The sequence below is a fragment of the Rhinolophus sinicus genome, linkage group LG11, assembly GCF_036562045.2.
Source record: "Rhinolophus sinicus isolate RSC01 linkage group LG11, ASM3656204v1, whole genome shotgun sequence".
Taxonomy (NCBI): Eukaryota; Metazoa; Chordata; class Mammalia; order Chiroptera; family Rhinolophidae; genus Rhinolophus; species Rhinolophus sinicus.
The window spans coordinates 11,797,384-11,821,666 of record NC_133760.1 but is presented as its reverse complement, the minus strand read 5'-3'; the positions used below and the strand labels follow the sequence as shown (position 1 = coordinate 11,821,666).

The window sequence follows — 24,283 nt, the reverse complement described above, 5'->3', positions numbered from 1 at the left end:
TCCACAAGACTTTTTAAAATCTGCCTTGATCTAGTTTTAGGAATAGTGTCTCCTAAGTGGTTCTCCAGACTTGCTAAGAAGCTGATGATCAGAGACCCTGAATCTGTCATTGTGCCATCTTGGCAGGAACTCAGAGAAGCTGAGAATGGAGGGTGGATCCATTTGCTGTAGAGAAAACAGTCCCAGAGACAATGGTGCATCTGAGGCTGGCTGGTTTTCAGATATGATATGAACCAATGACTGCTAAACGTCTCTTTTTGCCCCCTCTTAAACAGAGGTGTTGATTGCATTTTTTCCTAGGCCTGCTTCGGCACTGTATGCTTGGGGTGTACGAGGTAGGTAATTTGGCCCATTAGTGCACATATTGAGAGGAAGTGCGCCTGAAAATTTATATTCAGTTATCTTAATGAGCACCCGGTCCTGTTTTAGATGATGAGATTCTGGACTTCTGTCCTGAGCTCCTGTCTATAATTGTATTACATTCGGGAATTCCTTAGAGAGTGGTTATTGGTTGGAATGTGGGAAATATGAAAGTCACTGGGGCATGAGGCAGAACAGTAGCTAGTCTCCTGGGATGACTTTCCGTGAAGCACAAGTCAAAATAACCCCGCCTTGTGTAGTCTCTTTTTACCCTATGGTTTTGGCTGTCTCCCTGACTTGTCTTTGAACAGGAGGACGTGATGGGAGTGACCTTCATGACTTCTCAAGCGAGGTCCTATTATACCACGCACCTTGCGCTTGAGCCTTTTCAAGGGCTCACTGTGGAGGAAAGTCGCCATTCATTAAATCCAAAACCGTGAGACCTCCGTGATGTGATGAAGCCAAAGACAGCCATGAGTCGTGTAAAGAGAGAAATGACCAGCCAGCCCCCAGCTGTTTCAGCTCCCCCAAGTGAAGTGGGAGACATGAGGAAAGTCTCCATCTGGAAGCCCAGAGCAGGAGGTCCTTCAGAGAACTAGACTCTCCACCACGATCTGATTAAGGTCACGTGATCCACTACCTGTAGGAGTGGAGTAAAAGTGTAAAACTAGGAGAGATAATAATACTGATATGTGGGGAGGGTTTCATTATTCTTCCGTGATTAACTGGAACAATATCAAAGCCAGTCTGGTCACGGCACCACGTGTACAAATTGCGGTTGTTGCAACAATAGATTCTATCCTCCCTGATCTAAAACGCTAACCGTTCATCACCAAACATGCCCAGGTTTCTGCTCACATAAAACAGAAAAATCTTGCAATTCTTTGGAGTCAAGAAAGAAAAGGATTCTTTGAGGGAAATCTTTGTGTTTCTCCAACTATTCCTTGGAATAAAAAATTTTAAGTGCTGGCCTGTCATTTTCTTTGTTCATGTTTTCCCCAGTACATCGTACACAAAGCCAGGCACAGTGTCAATGTGTAATACTCATCCTTAGAATGAAGGAAAAATTAAGAAATGTCACCTGATTTCCCTCAAATTACAATGTTTCTTCCCCAAACCACCAGTTCTAGCTCTATGGCTATAGATAGATGCCTAATATTTTGGTTTAGTTTTCTGAAATTCGGGAAGGATTTTGCTTCAGAGTATCTGACAGAAAGTAAGTACTATATAAGGATATTGTGACCAATGTCTTCTCAGACATTTCAGTGACCCTGTCACTCACACCTTGTGTCAGAGGACTATTTATCCTCTTTGATTCTTTGGTCTCTCCCACAGTATTCTCACGCCCCTCTTCCTCGTGACCACTTATGTTTTTTCACGCTGAAGCAAGAAACAAATTTTATTAAGTTTTCAGGAGTTTTAATGACCAACCGTGGGGGAAGGGTGAGGAGAACCCATTCTGGTAGTGAGCTCTGGAAATCACACGGTCACTTAGATGAGGGATCTGTTTGACAATAGGCGTCTGGTCACCCATCTCTCTCACAGACACACACTGAGGTCAGGGAGACGTCTCTCCACACCTGCATCATCTCCACATATTGCGGGTCGACTCGATGGGGAAAGCTGTAGCAGTATTGGTCATTTACCTTTACCTGGAAGGGAAAATGTGTCAGAAATACAGTATGCCACTGATCCAACTTTCCATCTTCCTTTCCACCTCTTCCCTATGCACACACCGTACTCCCAGGGAACTCCTGTTCACACTTCTAAACCCAGTAGATGTGCTTCTTTTCACAGACCTCCTTTGGAGACTATTTCAGACAGTTGTTCACTCTATTTTCTGTATCTCTCTCATTCTTCCAGTGAAGTCCTACCACTCTCTGTTGCACGGTCTGTGTTTGCTTGGTCTTTCCTCTAGCCTAGAAGATTCTCATGGCCAGGACCTGTGTCTCATGAATCTTGAATCCCTGTATCTTAGACAGAGCATCGTAGGCTAAGTGGTTGATAAGTGTCATTGAATGTGTAAGTTTTAATTCTGCGATGCTTTACTGCCACATACTCCTCATCACCCAGTTTTTCCTTTGAGTAACCAGATTTGGAGAGATGGAGGTACAGAATGAAACTTGAGTGTTCTTAAAGAGGTAGAATAGTACATATGATTAAAAACTGTGTGTTATTTTTTAACAGCTCATTAGCATATGAAAATATCCTCCACTTCAGTCTTAGCAAGACGTTAATTTTTCCTTCTCCATTTACAAAGGTCAGAATGTTTAAACATATACTTTATTGGTGAGGCTATGGGGAAACAGTCACTTTTTTGGTGTTACTTTGTTAAATTTAAAATGAATATACATTTTGAACCATTTTTTCTCTTTCTCTGAAATTATCCTCAAATATATACATATAGACATTAGGAGGTTGATAATGACAAAAGTGTGGTATTGAATGGAGCCTCATTTATGAGAGCAAACTATGGAAACCGCCTAAGTGTGCATGTATCAGCATCAGTTCAGTCATTTTGGTAATGCTTCTCTGGGGATATTATGCAAACATTAAATAATGTGGGAGCAGCATGGATAGAATGATTTCTCTAAGCTACATCCTTTGACAACAAATAAACTCTAGTCCTTAAGCTGTGATGCTTAGGGAAAATTGTTACATCATTTGTTTAAAAGAAATGAAAGCAGATACAGATAGGGAGATAGACAGATAAACAGGTAGATCGATGATGATGATAGGTAGATAGATAGAGAGAAAGATGAAGGATAGATAGATAGATAGATAGATAGATAGATAGATAGATAGATAGATGATAGATAGATGATAGATACGGTTGTATAAGCACATATTATCTCAGGAAGAAAATAAAGAGACTTGTAAATGTTGTCCTGGAAAGAAGAACTGGGGTTTGGGAGCGAGAAAAAGGCTTAATTATGGACTAATTATAATTATTGATTTGCACGTTTTATCCATTTACCTACAGAAAACTTTGAAGAATAACAGCATCGGTAGAAATGATAGCTAGGGGTGAAGACAGGAAATTCTCCCTCCTGAAGGAAATGGCATGCGAGCTGACCTTCTCTGGTTAGATTTGGGAAAAGACCTGGGAACAGCAGTACAGGCAGAGGGTGCTCTGTGATGAAAGGGGCAGGAGATGACCCGCGTAGGACTCCTGGGGCCAGGCCAGGGAGAGCTGCGTCCTCCTCTGACACCTGTAGAGGCCGGGTAGTGGATGTTCATGAAACTCACCTGATATTCATTTTGTAGCACCGAGATGACCAGTTTAAATGGTTTGCCATTCTCAAAGGGCATTTCACAGGATTTCACCGGGAATCCCCACCCCGCGCAATCACGACTGTTCATCACTACACAATCGCCAAAGTACACGCGGAAATGGAAGGCGATGTCTGAGTTCTCATCATTTCCAGTGTGGAGATCTACCTGCAGTTGTGGGTTCATGCTGAAGGGCAAAGCACACAGCATGTTGAGCAGGCCCCTCCCTTGTCAGGAACCCACATTCAACGCACACACACACACACACACACACACACACACACACACATCCTTTCTCAACTTCTCCCAGGTGTAGGAAGTCTGCCCAGGTGACACCGTAGTTCCTTGCTGCTGTGGGGTGGTTCAGCTCATCCTGTCCAGGGTGGTGAGATGCTTTATCTCTTAGCCCAAGACTCAAATGGAGTAGCAGTCACTGGGCTGGGTCTACTTGCTGTTCATCCCCTGGAAATTCTGTGCCCCTGGATGATGAGCCGCAGCTTCAACCCTTGAGTGACATCTCCCGGCAGACCACAAGGTGAGCTCATGGTTCTGCACCTGTAGGCGTGATGCCTGGTACTTAGGCGTCTCCGGGACCTGCACCTGCCTTGCGCTACCATTCTGCTAGTTCACACACTTTAACATCACTCAAGCATGAAGTGGCCCCCCAAACACTAATATTCTCACTTATCCTTCCCCTCCTGCCTGTGGGCTATAGAGGACTCACCTGAAACACTTGGTAGGTTTCCCTTCGATGGTCACTGAAGAGCCAGGAGGCAAGGATAGACGGTGTTGGTATGGGACCTGCCATGGCGAGATGAGAGAGGATGAAAGGGGCAGGGCCAGGTGTGGGCTCACCTCCTACAACAGTTCCCAGTGGCGAAGCAGGTTGCACATCAAAGGATGAATTCTGAGGCCCCACTTCTTCCCACCCACCACCGTGAGATCCCTGTGTCCTTGAACAGATGAGAAGGTGGAGTTCACAGCAAGGGTTCTAGAGCCAGGCTGCCTGCATTCAAATCCTGATTCTGGCTCCGACTAGCAGTGACATCTTAGATCCATCACTTGAACTCTCCCTGCCTCAGTTTCCTCAGCACAAGGAGAATTTTCAGAAAGTCCTACTTCATAGGCTGTTATCAAAAATGGATGAGCTAATATACGTGAAACCTTTAGCCTGACCACTGGCACGTACTGGGTCCATACAGGGCTGACCCATCAGAAGGGGCGGCCCTTTCTGGATTACCGCCCTCTGATCAGTTTCCATCTGAAACTTTAAAGACAAGACTTGAGGATGCAAACGTATAAACATAAAAATTCACTCTAGTGAAAAACACTTCTTTAAAGAGAGAGGGAAATCATAATGGAAAAGGATTGCCCTGTGTATGGGATGTATATGCACCAAAATGATGAAGGGCTGCGCATGTCCTTTCGGGAACGTACACAAGTTGTTGAGAGCACAGTCAGTTCCCGCCCAAAGAAAACACGTAGTGCAGGTTAGTAATTGGGGAGAATACACAAGTTGTTCACTGACATCTACTGTAAGCTCTGTCTGGACTGAGGCTCATTTTGTTCCTTCCAGCTTCTGTTGATTCCATTCTTTGTAACCAAGTGCCCCAACCCGCTTCCCTGGATGGCCAGGATCTGCTCTCCCTCCCCCTGCAGCACATTGGGAAGGAATGGCTCGGAACAGAGACCTGAGGCGGCAGTGGGTGGTCACTGGGTGCTGCCCCATATCTGAGACCCAGCGTCCCCACAGTCTGAGTTCACCTTCCACACCGTTCTTGAGAAGGCGCACCTGAGGACTCACTCATTCTGCTCTCATTAATACTCAGAGAGGAGTCCCGGTAAGTCACTCTCCCCCAGGCCACCAGTTCTGCCCACCAGGATTCACACTGATGCACGTGGAAATATGCACAGTCACTTACCCAGCGACTGTGTGGAAGGGAGAAGCCTCACATGCAGACACAGCCACACACATTCACCGTTCAACACCCACTCACAGATTATCACACACACTGTCCCTCAGAGACATGTGACTCCTGTGTCACACATGCCTCTCGCCACTCCTGTTCACTGTGCCGTGCACAGTTGCTCAGCCATAGCCCCCGTGGTAAGCACATATACCCTCAAAGTCATAAAGACACGTCTCAACCCTTGCACCCATGTACACAGTCCCTCATCCCATTCAGCCGTGCACTTTCCACACAAGTCAGTGTCTCAACACCGTTCGCTCTGAGCCACACACCACTCGGTGCTGACACTCGGTTACACGGACCCAGCAGGGTCAACACGTGATCCCCTATGGGGATTCCATCCATCATATCCCTAGGGCATCCATCTTCCACACACTCACAGCCACCAGCAAAACATTCCATGTAGAAACGCACAGATCTTCATCTTGTACAATTTCCCCTTTTCCCTCCTTCCCCCATATGACCCGAGATCATTGAAGGCTGTGCCTTGTCAACGCACATGTAGTTCTGACATTGTTGTGTCTTCTCTGGGCAGCCTCTCTAAGCTGTGTCTCGATTGGTGTGTGATGTCTGGAAGTTGCAGAATATAAATGATTCCTGCGAGCCCCACCCTGTGGCTTCCTTCCAGTTTCGAAGCCTCTTCTAGCAAGATTGCCAGCAGACGGGAAGGGTGGGGTGTCTGAGATAGACTCAATCACCACCGTGCATTTGGACCTGCCCTTGAGCAGGATGTGCCTGATGCAGCAGAAACTTCCATCAGGAAATTGTGGGTGACGAAGGAGTAGCAGGGAAATGCAGCAGTGAGGGAGCAAGCGGGTCTAAAGCACAGCCTACAGTCCGCTCACCAGTATTTACCCCACAGGGCAGATTGTACCCAAAAGGTGCACATTTTCTTCACTTGAACAATGGCAGAGAATTGGTGGCCTTGGGGGTCAGGACTCTCTTCCTGAGTCCTTAGGAGAGCATAGAAATTGATCCTCAGCAGACCTGGAGGTAGAGGTGGAGAAAGTCTTTGTGTCATCTCCAGTCCACAGTAACGCCTTGGCTCTGTTAATGCCAACAGTGCCGGCGAAGGGCTGCTCAAACTCTGTTTTCTCACTCGTCTGTACTCGAACCACACCTTTTCCTTTCTCCTTGAATATCTGTGTGCATCGAAATCACAAGGGCCCCGATTCTCTAGATTCAGAGAGAAATGTGAGATCCTCGGTTCCACACCTCGATTTGTGAGCTCCTTAGTTCCAGGCCTGAGGACACGTACAAGTACAGGCGATGGGACTTCAACCACACGCAGTCTATACCTGGGGCGGAGGACTGAGGACTTGTCCTCATGTTCAAAGCCTAAATTAGGAATTGAAGGCAGGGACATACTCAATGTAATCACCATTGACGGGAAATCATGTTTTCATTTTCTACACATGCAACTGTTGATTAGTTTCATCCAGTGACACTTCTCCTTGTAGCTCTGCAGAGATAGAGAGTAGAGGTCTTTCAGCCATTTGGGGCAGCAAGTGAAGTCATTCCCTGCCACTCAGGGTTTCTGCACAGGAGCTGCCCCTGGGCCTTCTCTGTGAGGTTATTCTCAGTGATGCTTAGGCTCCTGAAAAGCCTCAAGAGGTGTTGGCGTTTGTGATAAATGTATCACTACCTTGTCTAGATGGGAGAAGAAGTTTACGGAAGCAACATAAGCTGATCATCTAAGAAAGACCCTGTAAATGGGCTGTGTTTTGGTCTCACGCTGTATCATGTGGCCTCATCTTGTGTTTGTGGGAGTTTTGGGAGCTAAGAAATAGCTCTAAATAAATGTGGTCCTCTGGTCATATGAGGGAGTTTCTTCTTGGATTGGGCAATTGGTAGTGTCCTTTGTTCATGCAGTGTTAAATCTGAGCTTCTTTGTGCAGTCTCCCATGAAGAGATCGTGACTGGTAGGGGTGGGGAAAGGTCTTCCCACTAATCACAAGAGGGAGGTCATCTCAGGTGAGGACACTTAAAGCTTTTCCTACAGCAAATCAAAATCTGACTAGAAAACCCATACAGTTGTTTCTTTTGACCCCCTCCTATTGCCAGAGGGAAGTGAAGGAGCATGGTAGGGTGGGGGTGGGAAACACATAAAGCTTCTTGTTTCAGAATGACTAAGGAAATGAAACCAACTATAAGGTACAAATGCCTTTAGAAAAGTAGTTTAAGCCTTCGTGTTTCACCCTCTGGTCCACTTGCAACACACATGAATCAAGATGCGACATTTGAAGTGAAAAAGTATTTGTAATAGTAAAACTTGAATAGTTATGAGTTGACCATAATGAACTTTTCAATAAATTTTAGCACATTCAATTAATGACATATTTTAGAATCACCGGAAATAGTTAGATCAGAATGTTCTCCGATATAGAGATTCCCAAATGGTAGAATGTGTTTCAAAAATAAAAGTAAGTTGTGAAACTATGTAGAGCATAATATTATCTTGAGTTCTTGATTTTTAGTAATCTTAGTTTGGCTCTGGAAAGATATACGAAAAACTATCAGCATGGTTCTGTTTGGTAAAGAAGCTTTAGATCAAAATCTTTCTGAATTATAAGAAGTTTAAACATAAGCATTTATCATTTTTGTTCATTTCTGAAAGTTTTGTTTCTAGCAAGGAGACAACAAATCATTTGAAACAGTCTAGTTTGTCTTCCATTCTCCCTTCCTTCCTTCCTTCCTTCCTTCCTTCCTTCCTTCCTTCCTTCCTTCCTTCCTTCCTTCCTTCCTTCCTTCCTTCCCAAATTCCTATTGTTTGACTTTTATAAAACAATCATGCATTGACCACTTCTCATCACCTGATATTTCACATTGTGTAGATATTTTGTCTATTGTATTTACTACTGAGTGCCTTGCTTATAGCAGATACATGACCACTGTTTCATAAATAAATAAATAAATAAATAAATAAATAAATAAACAAACAAATAAATAATAAACATTTCTGTAACTTGTTTCTGGAATACAAACACGGTAGCATTTCTCAGATCAGGAGTAATGTGAGCAATGAAATGTCTCTACACTGTGTTTCTTCAGAAGCTACTCATGGTTTTGTGACTAAAAGAGAAAATGAAACAAGCAGATTTTTAGGTGGGCTTAAAGTTCAGTCAGTAGAATAAGAAATGCAAAGCGTAAGTTAAAGCAGCATGATAAGTAACTGAAAGGAGAACGAATGCTGTGTGTAGGCAGGCTGTTGTTATAACAAGGTTAGGAAATTAATTTTCCCTTTAAAGAAAACAATAAACTAGGAGGAAACATTGCAACCCACAGTTCAAACATCAATTCTATTATCTGTGACATATAAAAAGCACCACAAAATAATGAAAAAATGCTCTAGGAGAAGATTATGAGTAATGTATGAATAGACTAAATCACAGAAGGAATAAAAATGTCCAGTGGAGGGAATCATGCACTGGAAATGAGGAAAGTGCAAACCATCTCACGGTTGACGATAATTTCACTTCTCATAAAGGTGACAATCAAAAGGCTAATGATTTGCCATGTTGGTGATAACTTACAAATCAGGTACCATTATATAAAGGCGGTGGGAGTATTTGTACAACATGCTTTGGAGGGCGTTCTGAGGACCCAGCCAAGACTATGATGCTCGTAGAGTTCCCACAGAGGCAGGTCGTGTGTGTGGATGGGGGTGGTGTGGGGTGAGTGTAAGAGGCAAATGGGTGGCAGGGCAAAGACTCTATACAACCTGGAGATGATGCCTGTGAATTCCTTGGTGCTGGACCTGCCCTGAATGTGAGCTCAGTCAATGGTCTGTGGGAGACGAAACGGCATCAGAATTACGAGTGACTGCCCTTTTGTCCGTTGTCAAAACCACCCACCTTCCTCATGTTGTTGCTTGGTTTCCTGCACAACAAATAGCAAGCTATTTTCAGGAATCCAGGACTGTTTCTTTTCTTCTCATACTGAGGAAGGAAAACCAGCCTGCAGAGAGGCTCCAAATCTTCCGTGTCTGCAGAATTTCTGCCACCTGCTTAGACACGCCAGTAGCTGGGCAGAGGCCAGGAGCAGGGCCAGTAAGGTGCTGGTGCCAACCGTGTGTATTTCTGCAAGGTGGACTTTGTGAATTTCCGCAAGGTGCCCTCTTTAGAAGACATGAATTTTTAATGATGCAGGTGTGTGTGTGTGTGTGTGTGTGTGTGTGTGTGTGTGTGTGTGAATTAACCTTGTGCCCCGACTCCAGTGAGAACAAGCTCCACTACCTCTGCTCTTCTCCTCATCACATGCAGCATCCTGGTGCCCACTGCCCTTCTGTGCCCTTCATGTCCCACCTCAGGGCATCTCTGAGCCTTATTTGCTACAGATCTGCTGAGAGCGAGGCATCGGCTCCTAGTCCAAACTGCCTCCAGCAGTCGCACACCCTCATGGACAGCTCTGGACTCGATGTTAGTGGTTAACCTCTAAGGCTTGTGAGTGTCTGAGCATCTTCTTTTCTGTTCATCTCACCGCTAAGAACAGTTTCTTGTGACACTTGTAAGGATGGTAAGGAAGACTACTCAAGAGGGGCTATTGCAGTGAGGGCTTGCAACAGGGGAAAGAGATGGGTCTTAACTCTGAAGACAGCAAGGATGAGGGGAGATTTATAGCCAAGGAAGGAGTAGGGTGGGCTCAGTGAATGGAGAAATACAGAGGAAACCTCAGTGGGAAGGGAAGTTTGGCTAACAGACTTGATAGGGTTCTGGCTGGAGTCAGTCCCGGGTGATAAAAGATCAAAGGTTGGGGAATGAGGTATTTGAACAGATATTAAGGGTGGGATATTCTCCCTAAACTGACTCGGCAGCATTCATGCTGAAACTGGACTAAGTGGGCCAAGGACAGAGCCCAAGGTCAAGGTCTAGTGAAGAGGAGGGGGACAACAAAAAAAGTAGGCCCAGTTGGGACCCCCATAGGAGAGTCCTCACTGCGTCCCTGGCCACACCTTTCCTTGACCTATAGCTTAGTAATAGATTGTCCCCCTGTGGCTGGAGCTCAGAATGTTCTCTGTCCCAGTCCCATGCTTTAGAAAATAACCCTGAACTTATGATTAATACCGTTGTGCTTATTGATCACAACCTGTCTGGTCTGGCATTCTCTCCAGGCTACTCCCTTCATCGCTCCTGGGTTGCGGACACCACTGGAGAGCAACGTTGCCAGAGGGAAGCCTCCATGCAGACCCCTGGAACAGTCCCTTAGTCTCTGGTGGAATGCCCAGATCTTCCCTTCAATACCCTAAGCTGGACTGAGAATGTTAAGGCGGTTTTTGAAAGTGTTAACCTGCTGCCTTCGAGGACCACCGGTGCTCTGACAACGAACGCTTATCCTATAGCCCAGCTCCTGGGTGGGTCTATTGGCTGAGCGGTGCAGGCAGCACGAGCCCTGGACTCAGGTGCCCTCTGCTTTCAGTGAAGGAGAGAGTGTCTGTCATCATCCATTTCGATATTGTTTTAAGTTGCATCGTATCCCTTTTCAGTGTCGTGGAAAGTATGTCTGCATTTATGTTTCTAATTGAAAGCATTTATGTTTCTTTTCTATGACATATCTTTTTTTCCCTCATGCTCTTTGTCGATTTTTTGTTGGGTTTTTGGCCTTTGTCTTACTGATTTTAAAGAGCTCTTCGTAGATTAAGCATCTAAATCTTGGTGTATCATTTATATTGTAATTATTTTCTCCCTTTGCAGTCTTTATTTTCTGAATTCCTTCATCATATCATATTTTGTCTTTAAAATGTTTACATTTGATGTGTTTATATTTATTACCGAGTTTCCCCCAAAATAAGAACTAGCGGACCATCAGCTCCAATGAATCTTTTGGAGCCAAAATTAATACAAGACCCAGTTTTATTATATTATATTAAACTCCGGGTCTTATAGTAAAATAAGACCAGGTCTTATATTAATTTTTGCTCCAAAAGACACATTAGAGCTGATTGTCCAGCTAGGTCTTAGTTTCCGGGAAACATGGTAATTTTATGGATATTATTTAACAGTTTTACTTAATTGCCTGTTACACTTCATTTATTTTATTTGTAATGTAATCTATCTTAAGTTATGAAAGAGTGTTGAATGAACCTTCACCCTCTGTTAAGATGTCCTTGTCTTTCTTGGTGCTGGGTTATGATGGTAAACAAGACAAACAGGGCCGTTGCTCGCATGGAGATTACATTCAATGGAGTGAAAAGTTTATTACTGGTCGAGAGCCTGGTTACAGGTTGGTTAAGTGACTCAAAGAAGGGCGCCTGATGGCGTGAAAGAGCATCTCGTATAAACTGGCATCTGGGAGGGGCACAAACTTGACCTGAGAATGGAAGGATGAGAAAGTCTGATATTTGACTATGGGGCAGGTGTCCCTGGGAATTAGCATGCTGGAGCCCTGCTGTGGGAAAGAACTTGATTAGGTTGAGGGAAGAATGTGCAAACCTGTAGGAAATTTTTTATAAGAATTTATATGAGCCAAGTGTGATGGCCATTGCTGGGAAGCAAGATCTCAAATGCTCTGGAGAATGACAGTTGACATTTTCTTTAATGTATTTGGAATTAAGAAGGGAATATAAGGAAGATTACATGAAGGGGAGAAAGCTAGGTGGGGACTGAATTACAGGTTAGTTAATAAGAGACGTGCCCTCTTGAGGGTGGTTATGACTAAAAAAGAGGCATCTCACAGGAGTTTTAACCTCGATGCACAGAACAATTGACAGGGCTTGCTCGAGGCAAAGAGAAACCTTTTGCTAGAGAAGTTCTTATATATGTCTGGAGTGTGACTGCCCATGGCCCACCCAGTTAGGAATTTATGATCAGATCACCCTGTGAGGTTACTTTTGTTTAGATTTGTTACAATGCCACTTTTTTGTCTACATTCATTCAACAGGGATAAAGGAGCCCAGAAAGAATGTCACACGATCAGTGGAAGAGTGTGTTGAGTGTTGGACTGTATGTAAAGGCCAGATCATAGTGCCTTGTTCCTATTGAAAAGAATTAGGGCCGGCCTGGTGGCTCAGGTGGTTGGAGCACCATGCTCCTAACACAGAGGTCGTGGGTTCGATTCTCACATGGCCCAGTGAGCTGCGCCCTCTACAGCTCAATTGTGAACAATAGCTCTCCCTGGAGCTGGGCTGCTGTGAGCTGCCATGGTCTGCCGTGGGCTACCGTGTTCTGCCATGAGTAGCCGGCAACCAGCGTGAGTGGCTGGCAGCCATCGTGAGTGACCGGCAGCTGGCGAGAGCTGCCGTGAGCTGCCGTGAGCTGCTGTGAGCGACCCAACTGACGACTGGCGACTGACTGCCTCAGCCAGGGGCAGCGCAAGGCTCATAACACCAGCATGGGCTAGGGAGTTGTGTCCTACACAACTGCACTGAGAAACAAGGGCTTGAACTGGAGTGTGGGGGTGGGAGTGGGGGAGAGTGTTAGATTCTACTCTAAGTTCAGTAGGTGAACCATTTGGCAGTGATGGAGAGCGATGTCATTGTAAGAATGTCCAAACCTGTAGAGAATTTTTATAAGAGTTTATTTGAGTGAAATTGATGACATGTCGAAAGCAAGGTCTCAAATGCTCTGGTGAATGACAGTTTTGCAGTTCTTTTTATACATTTGGAGTTAAGGGGGGAACATAAGGACTATTACATGAAGGTGGGAGAAAGCAAGGTGGGGAAAGTCTTTCTTTCTTTCTTTCACTGAAATATAATTGAAGCATAACCTTAAATTAGTTTCAGAGCAGCAATTTTATCTAATGCATTCACTGTTGAATTCCCATTTTCTAAAATTTTGCCTTGCTTATAGTACGTGTTTCATAATGATTTCATAATCATGTGTTTGTTTAAATTAATCTTATCCTTCTTCTTCTAAAATAAAAATGATAAAGCATTTCTCAGAAGGGTGCAGTGATTTTTTACTAGTCAACACATCTGTGGAGTATTTCTTCAGAATCTTTATGACTATACGACCTAAAGAAAACAGAAAGTAGAAAGACACGTCAAGGTGTGTTTAAAAGTTGACTCAGCTTAGGAAACACAAATTCTGGAGAACACATGCCGTGAATGTTAGTGATCTTAGTGTAAACCATACTCAGCAATGGTGCCAACCTTTGTTGTGAGGCCAACCTGGAGGCAATGTTTTCAAACCATATTATAAAAAATAATATGCATAATATATGAATGTTTTGAACAAAGTTAATAAAAGATATGCAAGAGAGCAATTGTGAAAATACATGGGTAGACCCATTCGCAGAATTAAGAACTCTAGGAGCTTGAATCTGTGCTTAATCTCACTTGTGGTGAGTAATTGCAGATAGCAGCGATGGCAATTGCTTCCATTTCTAGAGAAGTGACTAATATGCTATGTGAGGATTAAGGTAAGAAATAAAATAAAGTCACTATAGTCAAGCTGCCCAGTTACTAAAACAGAAGTTTGTGCCAGGAGGAGATGATCCTGTTCTTGTTTGGATGAGCCTGACAGCTCGAGCCTTTGAACTTTCCAGGCTGGCATTAATGCTTAGATACACATGAAACCCCCAGATAACCCTGTGACGGCCCCTGATGAACAAATGAAAGAATGTTCACCTCTCCAGGCCAACTGACATCCACTATCCAGACCAGCAGTCATCTGGAGCATTCCCAGCTCAGATCAATGCAGAGGCTAAAAATGCAGGACTGATTCTTCTCAAGGATGTCCTTTTTGCTCTAAGAACTCTTAGCTTTTCTTTCTTCAGGACACTCTTGGTTTTGCCTAGTTGTGTTTCAATTAATAGTTTGCAAACCCTAAGATTCTTGAATAAATCTTTATTGCTGATCTCTGAGCAAAGCCTCCTGACTCTTTTTTGAGTATGTGTGACGTATGTTTATCGGGCATCTTTATATAAGGTTGGTGGGTGTGAAAATTAGCACAGGGAACTTAAAGGTGGTTTTGAACAACATATCAAAATTTGAGTTTTCATATAGCTTGCCTCATGTGAGACAAAGGAAATATGTGGGAAGTTAGGATAAAATTGCAAGAGTAGGCAAATGTGTCTTAAGATTTAGAGGATTATCTGCTGATTTGAACTTAAGATGAGTAATGAAGAAAACCAGCAAAATGGCTGACTTAATGTCTTAAACATCTGACAGGAGGTAGTTCACAGTGAATACAGGGGGACAAAACATTTGGTGAAGACATCAGAATTGTTTCAAACGCTAATTTACAATCTTAATCACATGGTACATCTTTCAAAAAAATCTGACCAGCAGTTGTCTCTCAGCTCTGTCTGCTCCTGTTTCTGCTGTTTTGTGTATTTCAGCTTCCTGGTCAGAAGATGAATTTCTAAGCAAGAGACAGAGTCTTGAGGTGGGAAAGGCTGCCAGTTTTTTAAAATTAAAGTGTATAGGGCTGACAATGGTGAATAAAGTTACATAGGTTTGAAGTGTATAATTCTGTAATACATCATTTATATGTCACATTGTGTGTTCACCACCAGAGTCCGTTCTCCTTGCATCACCATATGTTGGACCCCGTTTCCCCTCATCTTCCACCCCAGGCTGCCATTCAAGAGCTCATCTCCTGGTGCTCTGAGTCAGTGAAAGAAGGAAACAGTCCTCAGGAAATCGTCCTTGATTGTGCCCTCTGGGTCCTAGTCAGTTGTTCCACATGACAAAGCAATCTCTGGGTGGTTGGAGGAAAGGGGGCCTATGGCTATGTGACTACGGACCTTCTTCTTAAACTTTTATTTCAAAATCATTTAAAAGTCACAGGAAATTATAAAAAACCAGGATGGCGTTTTCTCAGGTACACTAGGCCCTGCTTTTCCCAGTGTTGACAGCTTGCAGAACGATAGTGCGTTATCAAAATCAGGAAATTGAGTTTGGCACAATACTATTAAACGCAGACTTTATTAAAATTTAAGGAGTTGTCACATGTGCTTATTGTGTGTGTGTGTGTTTGTGTGTAACATACCATGACAATTTGTCACATGTGTGGATTCATCTATGACCACAATCAGGATAAAGAACTGTTCCATTAACACAAAGAAACTCTGTTGTGCTACCCTTCATAGTCAGAAGCTCACCCTAAGCCTAAGTCTTGGCAACCACTGACCTTGAATTTTGTCCTTTCAAGAGTGGAATTATACAGTAAATAATCTCTTCAGATTGACACTTTTCATTCAGCGTCGTACCCTTGAGATCCATCTAAATTGTTTTAGGTATCAAGAGTTCATTCCTTGTCATGGCTGAGGAGTGTTCCATTGTATGACTGTACCACTGTCAGTTTGTTCATTTGCCTACTGAAAGACACCAAGGTTATTTACGGTTCGGCGCTATTGCAAATAAAGCACCTATAAACATTTGTGTACAGGTGTTTGTGTGGACATGATGTCATTTCTTGAGGATAAATATATAGGTCTGTGATTTCAGATCATCCTAAGTGTATGTTTGAGTATACAAGAAACTGCCAAACTGTTTACCATAGTCACTTTACCATTTTACATTCCTGCTAGCAATGAATGAGAGATCCAGTTTCTCCACATCCTTGCCAGCTCTGGGTCTTATCATTATATTTTACTTTAGCTTTTCTGACAAATGTCCCGTGGTATGTCATCATGGATTTAATTTGCATTTCCCTAATGGCTACAGATGTTGAATATATTTTCATGTGTTTGTTTGTCATATGGACATCCCCTTTAGTGAAGTGTACAAGTTTTTTTTTGCCTATTTTTGAATGAAATTATTTGTTTTCTTACTGTTTGGAAAGTTCATATATTCTCAATACAAATCCTTTGTCATTAAATGAATTGCAGGTATTTCTCTCGTTCTATGACTTGTCTTTTTACTCTCCTAACAGAAAATGGTCATTTGTGGAGCAAAAGTCTCTAATTTTACAAAGTCCAATTTATCAATTTCTTATGGGATTGGGCTTTTGTTGTCACGTTTTAGAACTCCTCCCCTAACCCTAGGTCATAAAGAATTTCTCTTATGTTTTCTTCAAAAGCGTTATACTTTTACATTTAGATATATGATCCATTTGAGGTAAATTTTTGTTTACAATATGACGTTTAAATTGAGTTTCATTTTTTCAGTTGCCTGTGTAAGTCCAACTGTTTCAAATAGCAAATTCTTCCTCTACTGAATTGCTTTTGCACGTTTGTCAACATCCGTGGGGTGTACTCATGCAGGTTTACTTCTTGGATCTGTTCTGTTTTCTGTATGTCTATCCTTCCTCCAATACCATCCCATGTTGAGAACTTCATAGTAAGCCTTAAAATTAAATAGTGTGATTCCTCTGTCTTTTTATTAAAAAATTTCTAAAACCTATTTTCGCTAAATATTTACATAGTTCCTTTGTTATATGTATGTTATCTTTATGTCATATATAGGCTATAAAATATCATTTTTTTTAAAAGAATATGGTTATTTATATCTACGAAAAAGCTGCTGGTATTTTGAAAGGCATGTATCAAACTGATAGCTCACCTTGGAGAGAATCACATCTTTGTCACGTGTGTGTTCCAATCCATGAACATGGATATGTCTGTAATTTTGCTATGGTCCCCTTTGATTTCTTTCATTAGCATTTTGTAATTTTCAGCATATGCAATCTACACATATTTTGTTAGATTTACATCTAAGTATTTCATTTTTGATGTGATTGTAAATGGTAGTGTCATTTTAATTTCAGTTTCCAATTGTTAATTGCTTCTTTGTAGAGATAGGATTTTTTCAGTGTGTGTTTACCTTGCGTTCTGCGACCTTGCTGAACTCACTTAGTAGTTCTAAGATATATTTTCTATTCCTTGGAATTTTCTACATTGACCATTATGTCCTCGGCAAATAAGGACAGTTTTATTTCTTCCCTTTTTGATTCATATGCAATTTGTTATTTTTCTTCCAATATTGGATAGCAGAGGTGATAGTGAGTATCTTGGGTTCTTTCTGATCTTACAGTAAAATCATTCACTCTTGACCATTAAGTACGATATTGGCTGTAGATCTGTTTTATTTTATTCTTTTTAAATATTTTTTTTTGATTTTTTCAATTACAGTCGATGTATAACATTATATTAGTTCCAGGTGTACAACATAGTGATCAGATATTTACATAACTTTTGAGGTGATCACCCCAATGAATCTCGCACCCGTCTGACTTCATACATAGCCATCACAATATTATTGACAGTTTTCCTATGTTATCCTTTACGTTCCCATGACTATGTAACTATTAATTTGTACTTCTTAATCCCTTTCCCCCTTTCACCCATCTCCCCAACGCCCCTCCCTTCTAGCAACCATCGTAATGTTCTCTATAGGTATGAGTCTTTTTCTCTTCCGTTTGTTTGTTTATCTTGTTCTTTAGATTCCACATATAAGGGAAATTACATGGCATTTGTTCTCTGTCTGAATTACTCCACTCAGCTCGATACCCTCTAGATCCATCCATGTTGTTGAAGATGTCAAGATTTCTCTTTTTATGGTTGAGTAATATTCCAGTGTTTATAGAGGGTGCCAAAAAAAAATCTATCCACGTTTTAAGAATGGAAAACACTGTATTAAAATTGTTATACAATGAATGTACGCTAGCATTCAGTCTTACTGTGTACTTCGATTGGAGAATTTAATCCGTTTACATTTAGGCTAATTGTTGATAGATATGTAGTTATTGCCGTTTTATTATTCATAGTTTGTTTTTCCCTTTTAAGTTTATTTTTTCACAGTTGGGACCCTGAGAATGAGACAATCTTCAGTTGTGGTGACACTTGGTTTGCATTTATTGTGATGTTTATTAGTTTTTTATGCCAGAAGATGACCCTGTTGCTTTACTGCTTTGTATCTTCCCAAGGCTCACAAATGTCCTCAAAATAGAAGCCTCTAAAATTGGCATTTAAAGCCTCTAAGATAGGGACCCTCATCTCTGATATTTACCAGAACTTTTTAGATTCATCTTGTGAGCTCTAAAACTAAAACATTGCTGTAATACCATAAAGCTGCTGTTGGTATCTCTTCTTTCTTTCTTTGATTATGTTGCAACTTCTGCTTAATTTTCACATCAAATCCTTATTGATAAAACACACTATTATTTTAATATTCAGAATAATCACTAATTCTCATTGAATTATCCCTATATTAATATTGTGTCTATTTTGTGAGGGAAGAGTAAGGAAATCTCTATCCATCTTAATGAATGCTTTGAGACCATTGTGTGGAATGTAGGTCTGTCTTACCATTGTAGTTTTATGAAAATGAAAATGATTTTTTTCTGAGCAACTTTTACAACATCTTTGTTCTTTGTGAAAAAAGGGTAAAGGATTTAAAAATTGTTGCGTGATCCATATGTGAAATGCTGATGAAAATGGACTTTTCTCCGGGCTTAAACTGTTGCATAAGAATTCCTGTTAAGAAAATCTGAAACAATTCAGATATTTGGGTTCAGAAAATCCAAAGATAAATTTGTGCTTCATCTATCATAGGATTTTTCTGAGCTATGACTCATTAAAAAAAAAAGTTCTCTTATTCTGTCTCATTCTGCCCGTCCTGCCCTTCACTTGGGCAGCACCATGGACAGCGCCACAGAGACCGCTTTTGCAGATTTGGGCGTCAAGAATGGGGTGAGAGGTTTAGAAAATAGTCGGTAACCACAAGATGGCCACGGGGTTTTGAAAATTAATTTGGGGAACGTACAGAGGGATAGCGGATGGGGGAGGAAGGTTCACACAGTGTGAGGGATATAAATGATAAACGTCTAAGTTTTGCTTTGTCTTGTGCACCTGAAACTAATAATAATAAACAAAAAAGAATAGTATTAGAGCAGAGCTTTCTCTTTTCTTTTGGGGGTGTCAGCACAGTCTGGGAGGAGCAAAAGAACTGGGAAAGGAAGGCTTTCTATTTCTTGAGAAATGCCTTATTTGCTGAGAGACCATGAGGAATTTGGATTGAGGAGGTTTGAGAAAAATGGGATTTGGGGAAGTCCCTTCAAAGAGGCACTTCAAAGATTTCTTGTTGAACATTGATCGCCATCAACTCTCTATGTCATATCTCTTTCTCTGAGACATCACTACTGGCCACCACGACCACAGTGAAGTAACTAAGATAAAGATGAATGTAACAATCCATGCGAGGTGGAATGGATGGATGAATATCCTTCTAGGACGGGCAGTTAATGTGTTTTTGTTTAGCAGGGCCACGTAGGGTTATGCGGGACATTCAAATAAAATGGTCACCAGTCAGGGGGAAAGTTGATAGGAAACCTAACTCATGCTTTTCTCAGTAAGCCAGGGGCCCCACGATAATTTTCATCTGCTTAGAGAAAGAATTGCCTAATCCCTAAAACAACTTGTAGGCTAGTGATGGGGTCCCGTGACCCATTATCAAAATTCAGAAGTGATGAAAATTGAGACAGGGAAGGTGAAAGGAAGAGATGGTGCCTAATCAAAACCCAAGAGTTTACAGAGAGAGAGCAGGAAATTTCATTCCAGTGAGACCAGGAAAAAAGGCCTGAAGAGTAGCTTGTGCTGCCACCTCAGGGTATCGGGACGGGAGGTTGGACGAAGGGTAAGGAAATAAGCATACCAGTTAGAAGGGGGAGTTGAAGAAGCTGTGGCGATGGAGTCTATTTCCACAAGACTTTTTAAAATCTGCCTTGATCTATTTTTAGGAATAGTGTCTCCTAAGTGGTTCTCCAGACTTGCTAAGAAGCTGATGATCAGAGAACCTGAATCTGTCATTGTGCCATCTTGGCAGGAACTCAGAGAAGCTGAGAATGGAGGGTGGATCCATTTGCTGTAGAGAAAACAGTCCCAGAGACAATGGTGCATCTGAGGCTGGCTGGTTTTCAGATATGATATGAACCAATGACTGCTGAACGTCTCTTTTTGCCCCCTCTTAAACAGAGGTGTTGATTGCATTTTTTCCTAGGCCTGTTTTGGCACTGTATGCTTGGGGTGTACGAGGTAGGTAATTTGGCCCATTAGTGCACATATTGAGGAAGTGCGCCTGAAAATTTATATTCAGTTATCTTAATGAGCACCGGTCCTGTTTTAGATGATGAGATTCTGGACTTCTGTCCTGAGCTCCTGTCTATAATTGTATTACATTCGGGAATTCCTTAGAGAGTGGTTATTGGTTGGAATGTGGGAAATATGAAAGTCACTGGGGCATGAGGCAGAACAGTAGCTAGTCTCCTGGGATGACTTTCCGTGAAGCACAAGTCAAAATAACCCCGCCTTGTGTAGTCTCTTTTTACCCTATGGTTTTGGCTGTCTCCCTGACTTGTCTTTGAACAGGAGGACGTGATGGGAGTGACCTTCATGACTTCTCAAGCGAGGTCCTATTATACCACGCACCTTGCGCTTGAGCCTTTTCAAGGGCTCACTGTGGAGGAAAGTCGCCATTCATTAAATCCAAAACCGTGAGAACTCTGTGATGTGATGAAGCCAAAGACAGCCATGAGTCGTGTAAAGAGAGAAATGACCAGCCAGCCCCCAGCTGTTTCAGCTCCCCCAAGTGAAGTGGGAGACATGAGGAAAGTCTCCATCTGGAAGCCCAGAGCAGGAGGTCCTTCAGAGAACTAGACTCTCCACCACGATCTGATTAAGGTCACGTGATCCACTACCTGTAGGAGTGGAGTAAAAGTGTAAAACTAGGAGAGATAATAATACTGATATGTGGGGAGGGTTTCATTATTCTTCCGTGATTAACTGGAACAATATCAAAGCCAGTCTGGTCCCGGCACCACGTGTACAAATTGCGGTTGTTGCAACAATAGATTCTATCCTCCCTGATCTAAAACGCTAACCGTTCATCACCAAACATGCCCAGGTTTCTGCTCACATAAAACAGAAAAATCTTGCAATTCTTTGGATTCAAGAAAGAAAAGGATTCTTTGAGGGAAATCTTTTGTGTTTCTCCAAATATTCCTTGGATTAAAAAATTTTAAGTGCTGGCCTGTCATTTTCTTTGTTCATGTTTTCCCCAGTACATCGTACACAAAGCCAGGCACAGTGTCAGTGTGTAATACCCATCCTTAGAATGAAGGAAAAATTAAGCAATGTCACCTGATTTCCCTCAAATTACAATGTTTCTTCCCCAAACCACCAGTTCTAGCTCTGTGGCTGTAGACAGATGCCTAATATTTTGGTTTAGTTTTCTGAAATTCGGGAAGGATTTTGCTTCAGAGTATCTGACAGAAAGTACATACTATATAAGGATATTGTGACCAATGTCTTCTCAGACATTTCAGTGACCCTGTCACTCACTCCTTGTGTCAGAGGACTATTTATCCTTTTGCTTCTTTGGTCTCTCCCACAGTATTCTCACGCCCCTCAACCTCGTGACCACTTATACTTATTTCACGCTGAAGCAAGAAGCACATCTTATTAAGTTTTCAGGAGTTTTAATGACCAACCGTGGGGGAAGGGTGAGGAGAACCCATTCTGGTAGTGAGCTCTGGAAATCACACGGTCACTTAGATGAGGGATCTGTTTGACAATAGGCGTCTGGTCACCCTTCTCTCTCACAGACACACACTGAGGTCAGGGAAATATCTCTCCACACCTTCATCATCTTCACATATCGCGGGTCGACTCGATGGGGAAAGCTGTAGCAGTATTGGTCATTTACCTTTACCTGGAAGGGAAAATGTGTCAGAAATACAGTATGCCACTGATCCAACTTTCCATCTTCCTTTCCACCTCTTCCCTATGCACACACCGTACTCCCAGAGAACTCCTACTCACACTTCTAAACCCAGTAGACGTGCTTCTTTACACAGACCTCCTTTGGAGACGATTTCAGACAGTTGTTCACTCTATTTTCTGTATCTCTCTCATTCCTCCAGTGAAGTCCTACCACTCTCTGCTGCACGGTCTGTGTTTGCTTGGTCTTTCCTCTAGCCTAGAAGATTCTCATGGCCAGGACCTGTGTCTCATGAATCTTGAATCCCTGTATCTTAGACTGAGCATCGTAGGCTAAGTGGTTGGTAAGTGTCATTGAATGTGTAAGTTTCAATTCTGCGATACTTTACTGCCACATACTTCTCATCACCCAGTTTTTCCTTTGAGTAACCAGATTTGGAGACATGGAGGTACAGAATGAAATGAGTGTTCTTAAACAGGTAGAATAGTACATATGATTAAAAACTGTGTGTTATTTTTTAACAGCTCATAAGCATATGAAGAGATCCCCCACTTCAGTCTTCGTTAATTTTTCCTTCTCCATTTACAAAGGTCAGAATGTCTAAACATATACTTTATTGGTGAGGCTATGGGGAAACAGTCACTTTTTTGGTGTTCCTTTGTTAAATTTAAAATGAATATACATTTTGAACCAGTTTTTCTCTTTCTCTGAAATTATCCTCAAATATATATATATATATATATCTCCACAAATTCGGAGGTTGATAATGACAAAAGTGTGGTATTGAATGCAGCCTCATTTATGAGAGCAAACTATGGAAACCACCTAAGTGTGCATGGATCTGCATCAGTTCAGTCATTTTGGTAATGCTTCTCTGGGGATATTATGCAAACATTAAATAATGTGGGAGCAGCATGGATAGAATGATTTCTCTAAGATACATCCTTTGACAACAAATAAACTCTAGTCCTTAAGCTGTGATGCTTAGAGAAAATTATTATATCATTCGTTTAAAAGAAATGAAAGCAGATACAGATAGGGAGATAGACAGATAAACAGGTAGATCGATGATGATGATGATAGAGAGAGAGAAAGATGAAGGATAGATAGATAGATAGATAGATAGATAGATAGATAGATAGATGATAGATACTGTTGTATAAGCACATATTATCTCAGGAAGCAGCATAAGGAGACTTGTCACTGTTGTCCTGGAAAGAAGAATTGGGGTTTGGGAGTGAGAGAAAGGCTTAATTTTGGACTAATTATAATTATTGATTTGCATGTTTTCTCCATTTACCTACATAAAACTTTGAAGAATAACAGCATCGGTAGAAATGATAGCTGGGGGTGAAGACAGAGGAAATTCTCCCTCTTGAAGGAAATGGCATGTGAGCTGACCTTCTCTGGTTAGATTTGGGGAAAGACTGGGAACAGCAGTACAGGCAGAGGGTGCTCTGTGATGAAAGGGGCAGGAGATGACCCGCGTAGGACTCCTGGGGCCAGGCCAGGGAGAGCTGCGTCCTCCTCTGACAGCCTGTAGAGGCCAGGTAGTGGATGTCCATGAAACTCACCCGATACTCATTTTGTAGCACCGAGATGACCAGTTTAAATGGTTTGCCATTCTCAAAGGGCATTTCAGAGGATTTCACGTCGAATCCCCATCCCGCGGAATCACAGCTGTTCATCACTACACAATTGCCAAAGTACACGCGGAAATGGAAGGCTATTTCTGAGTTCTCATCATTTCCAGTGTGGAGATCTACCTGCAGTTGTGGGTTCTTGCTGAAGGGCAAAGCACACAGCATGTTGAGCAGGCCCCTCCCTTGTCGGGAATCCAATTTCAACACACACACACACACACACACACACACACACACACACATCCTTTCTCAACTTCTCCCAGGTGTAGGAAGTCTGCCCAGGTGACACCGTAGTTCCTTGCTGCTGTGGGGTGGTTCAGCTCATCCTGTCCAGGGTGGTGAGATGCTTTCTCTCTTAGCCCAAGACTCAAACTGAGTAGCAGTCACTGGGCTGGGTCTAATTGCTGTTCATCCCCTGGAAACTCTGTGCCCCTGGATGA

At 42.3% G+C, this 24,283-nt stretch overlaps 2 protein-coding genes across 2 annotated transcripts in view; both read right to left on the bottom strand.

Annotated features, from left to right (window-relative positions):
- Positions 1-1,772: 1,772 nt before the first annotated feature.
- LOC109458062 (galectin-10) overlaps positions 1,773-24,283 on the bottom strand; it is a 79,289-nt gene continuing 56,778 nt past the window's right edge. The window contains exons 2-5 of the mRNA XM_019751397.2: positions 6,103-7,065; positions 4,358-4,434; positions 3,610-3,820; positions 1,773-2,012 (exon numbers count right to left, since the gene is read on the bottom strand). Of these exons, the coding sequence (XP_019606956.2) occupies positions 1,887-2,012; positions 3,610-3,820; positions 4,358-4,434; positions 6,103-6,117 (429 nt within the window). The 5' untranslated portion in view covers positions 6,118-7,065 and the 3' untranslated portion in view covers positions 1,773-1,886. The remainder of the gene's footprint in view (positions 2,013-3,609; positions 3,821-4,357; positions 4,435-6,102; positions 7,066-24,283) is intronic.
- Positions 21,938-24,012, bottom strand: LOC141567669 (galectin-10-like). Its single transcript, XM_074315885.1, has 2 exons — positions 23,775-24,012; positions 21,938-22,191 (listed from the first exon to the last, which is right to left on the bottom strand). Exons 1-2 carry the CDS (start codon positions 24,006-24,008, stop codon positions 22,066-22,068), a joined length of 360 nt encoding a protein of 119 aa, XP_074171986.1. The 5' UTR covers positions 24,009-24,012; the 3' UTR covers positions 21,938-22,065.

Coding starts and splice junctions, on each gene's coding strand:
- LOC141567669 (XM_074315885.1), bottom strand. CDS start 24,008: ATGCTGTGTGCTTTGCCCTTCAGCAAGAACCCACAACTGCAGGTAGAT. Junction 22,192..23,774: donor TGCTACAAAATGAGTATCGG/GTGAGTTTCATG, acceptor TTTCCCTTCCAG/GTAAAGGTAAATGACCAATA.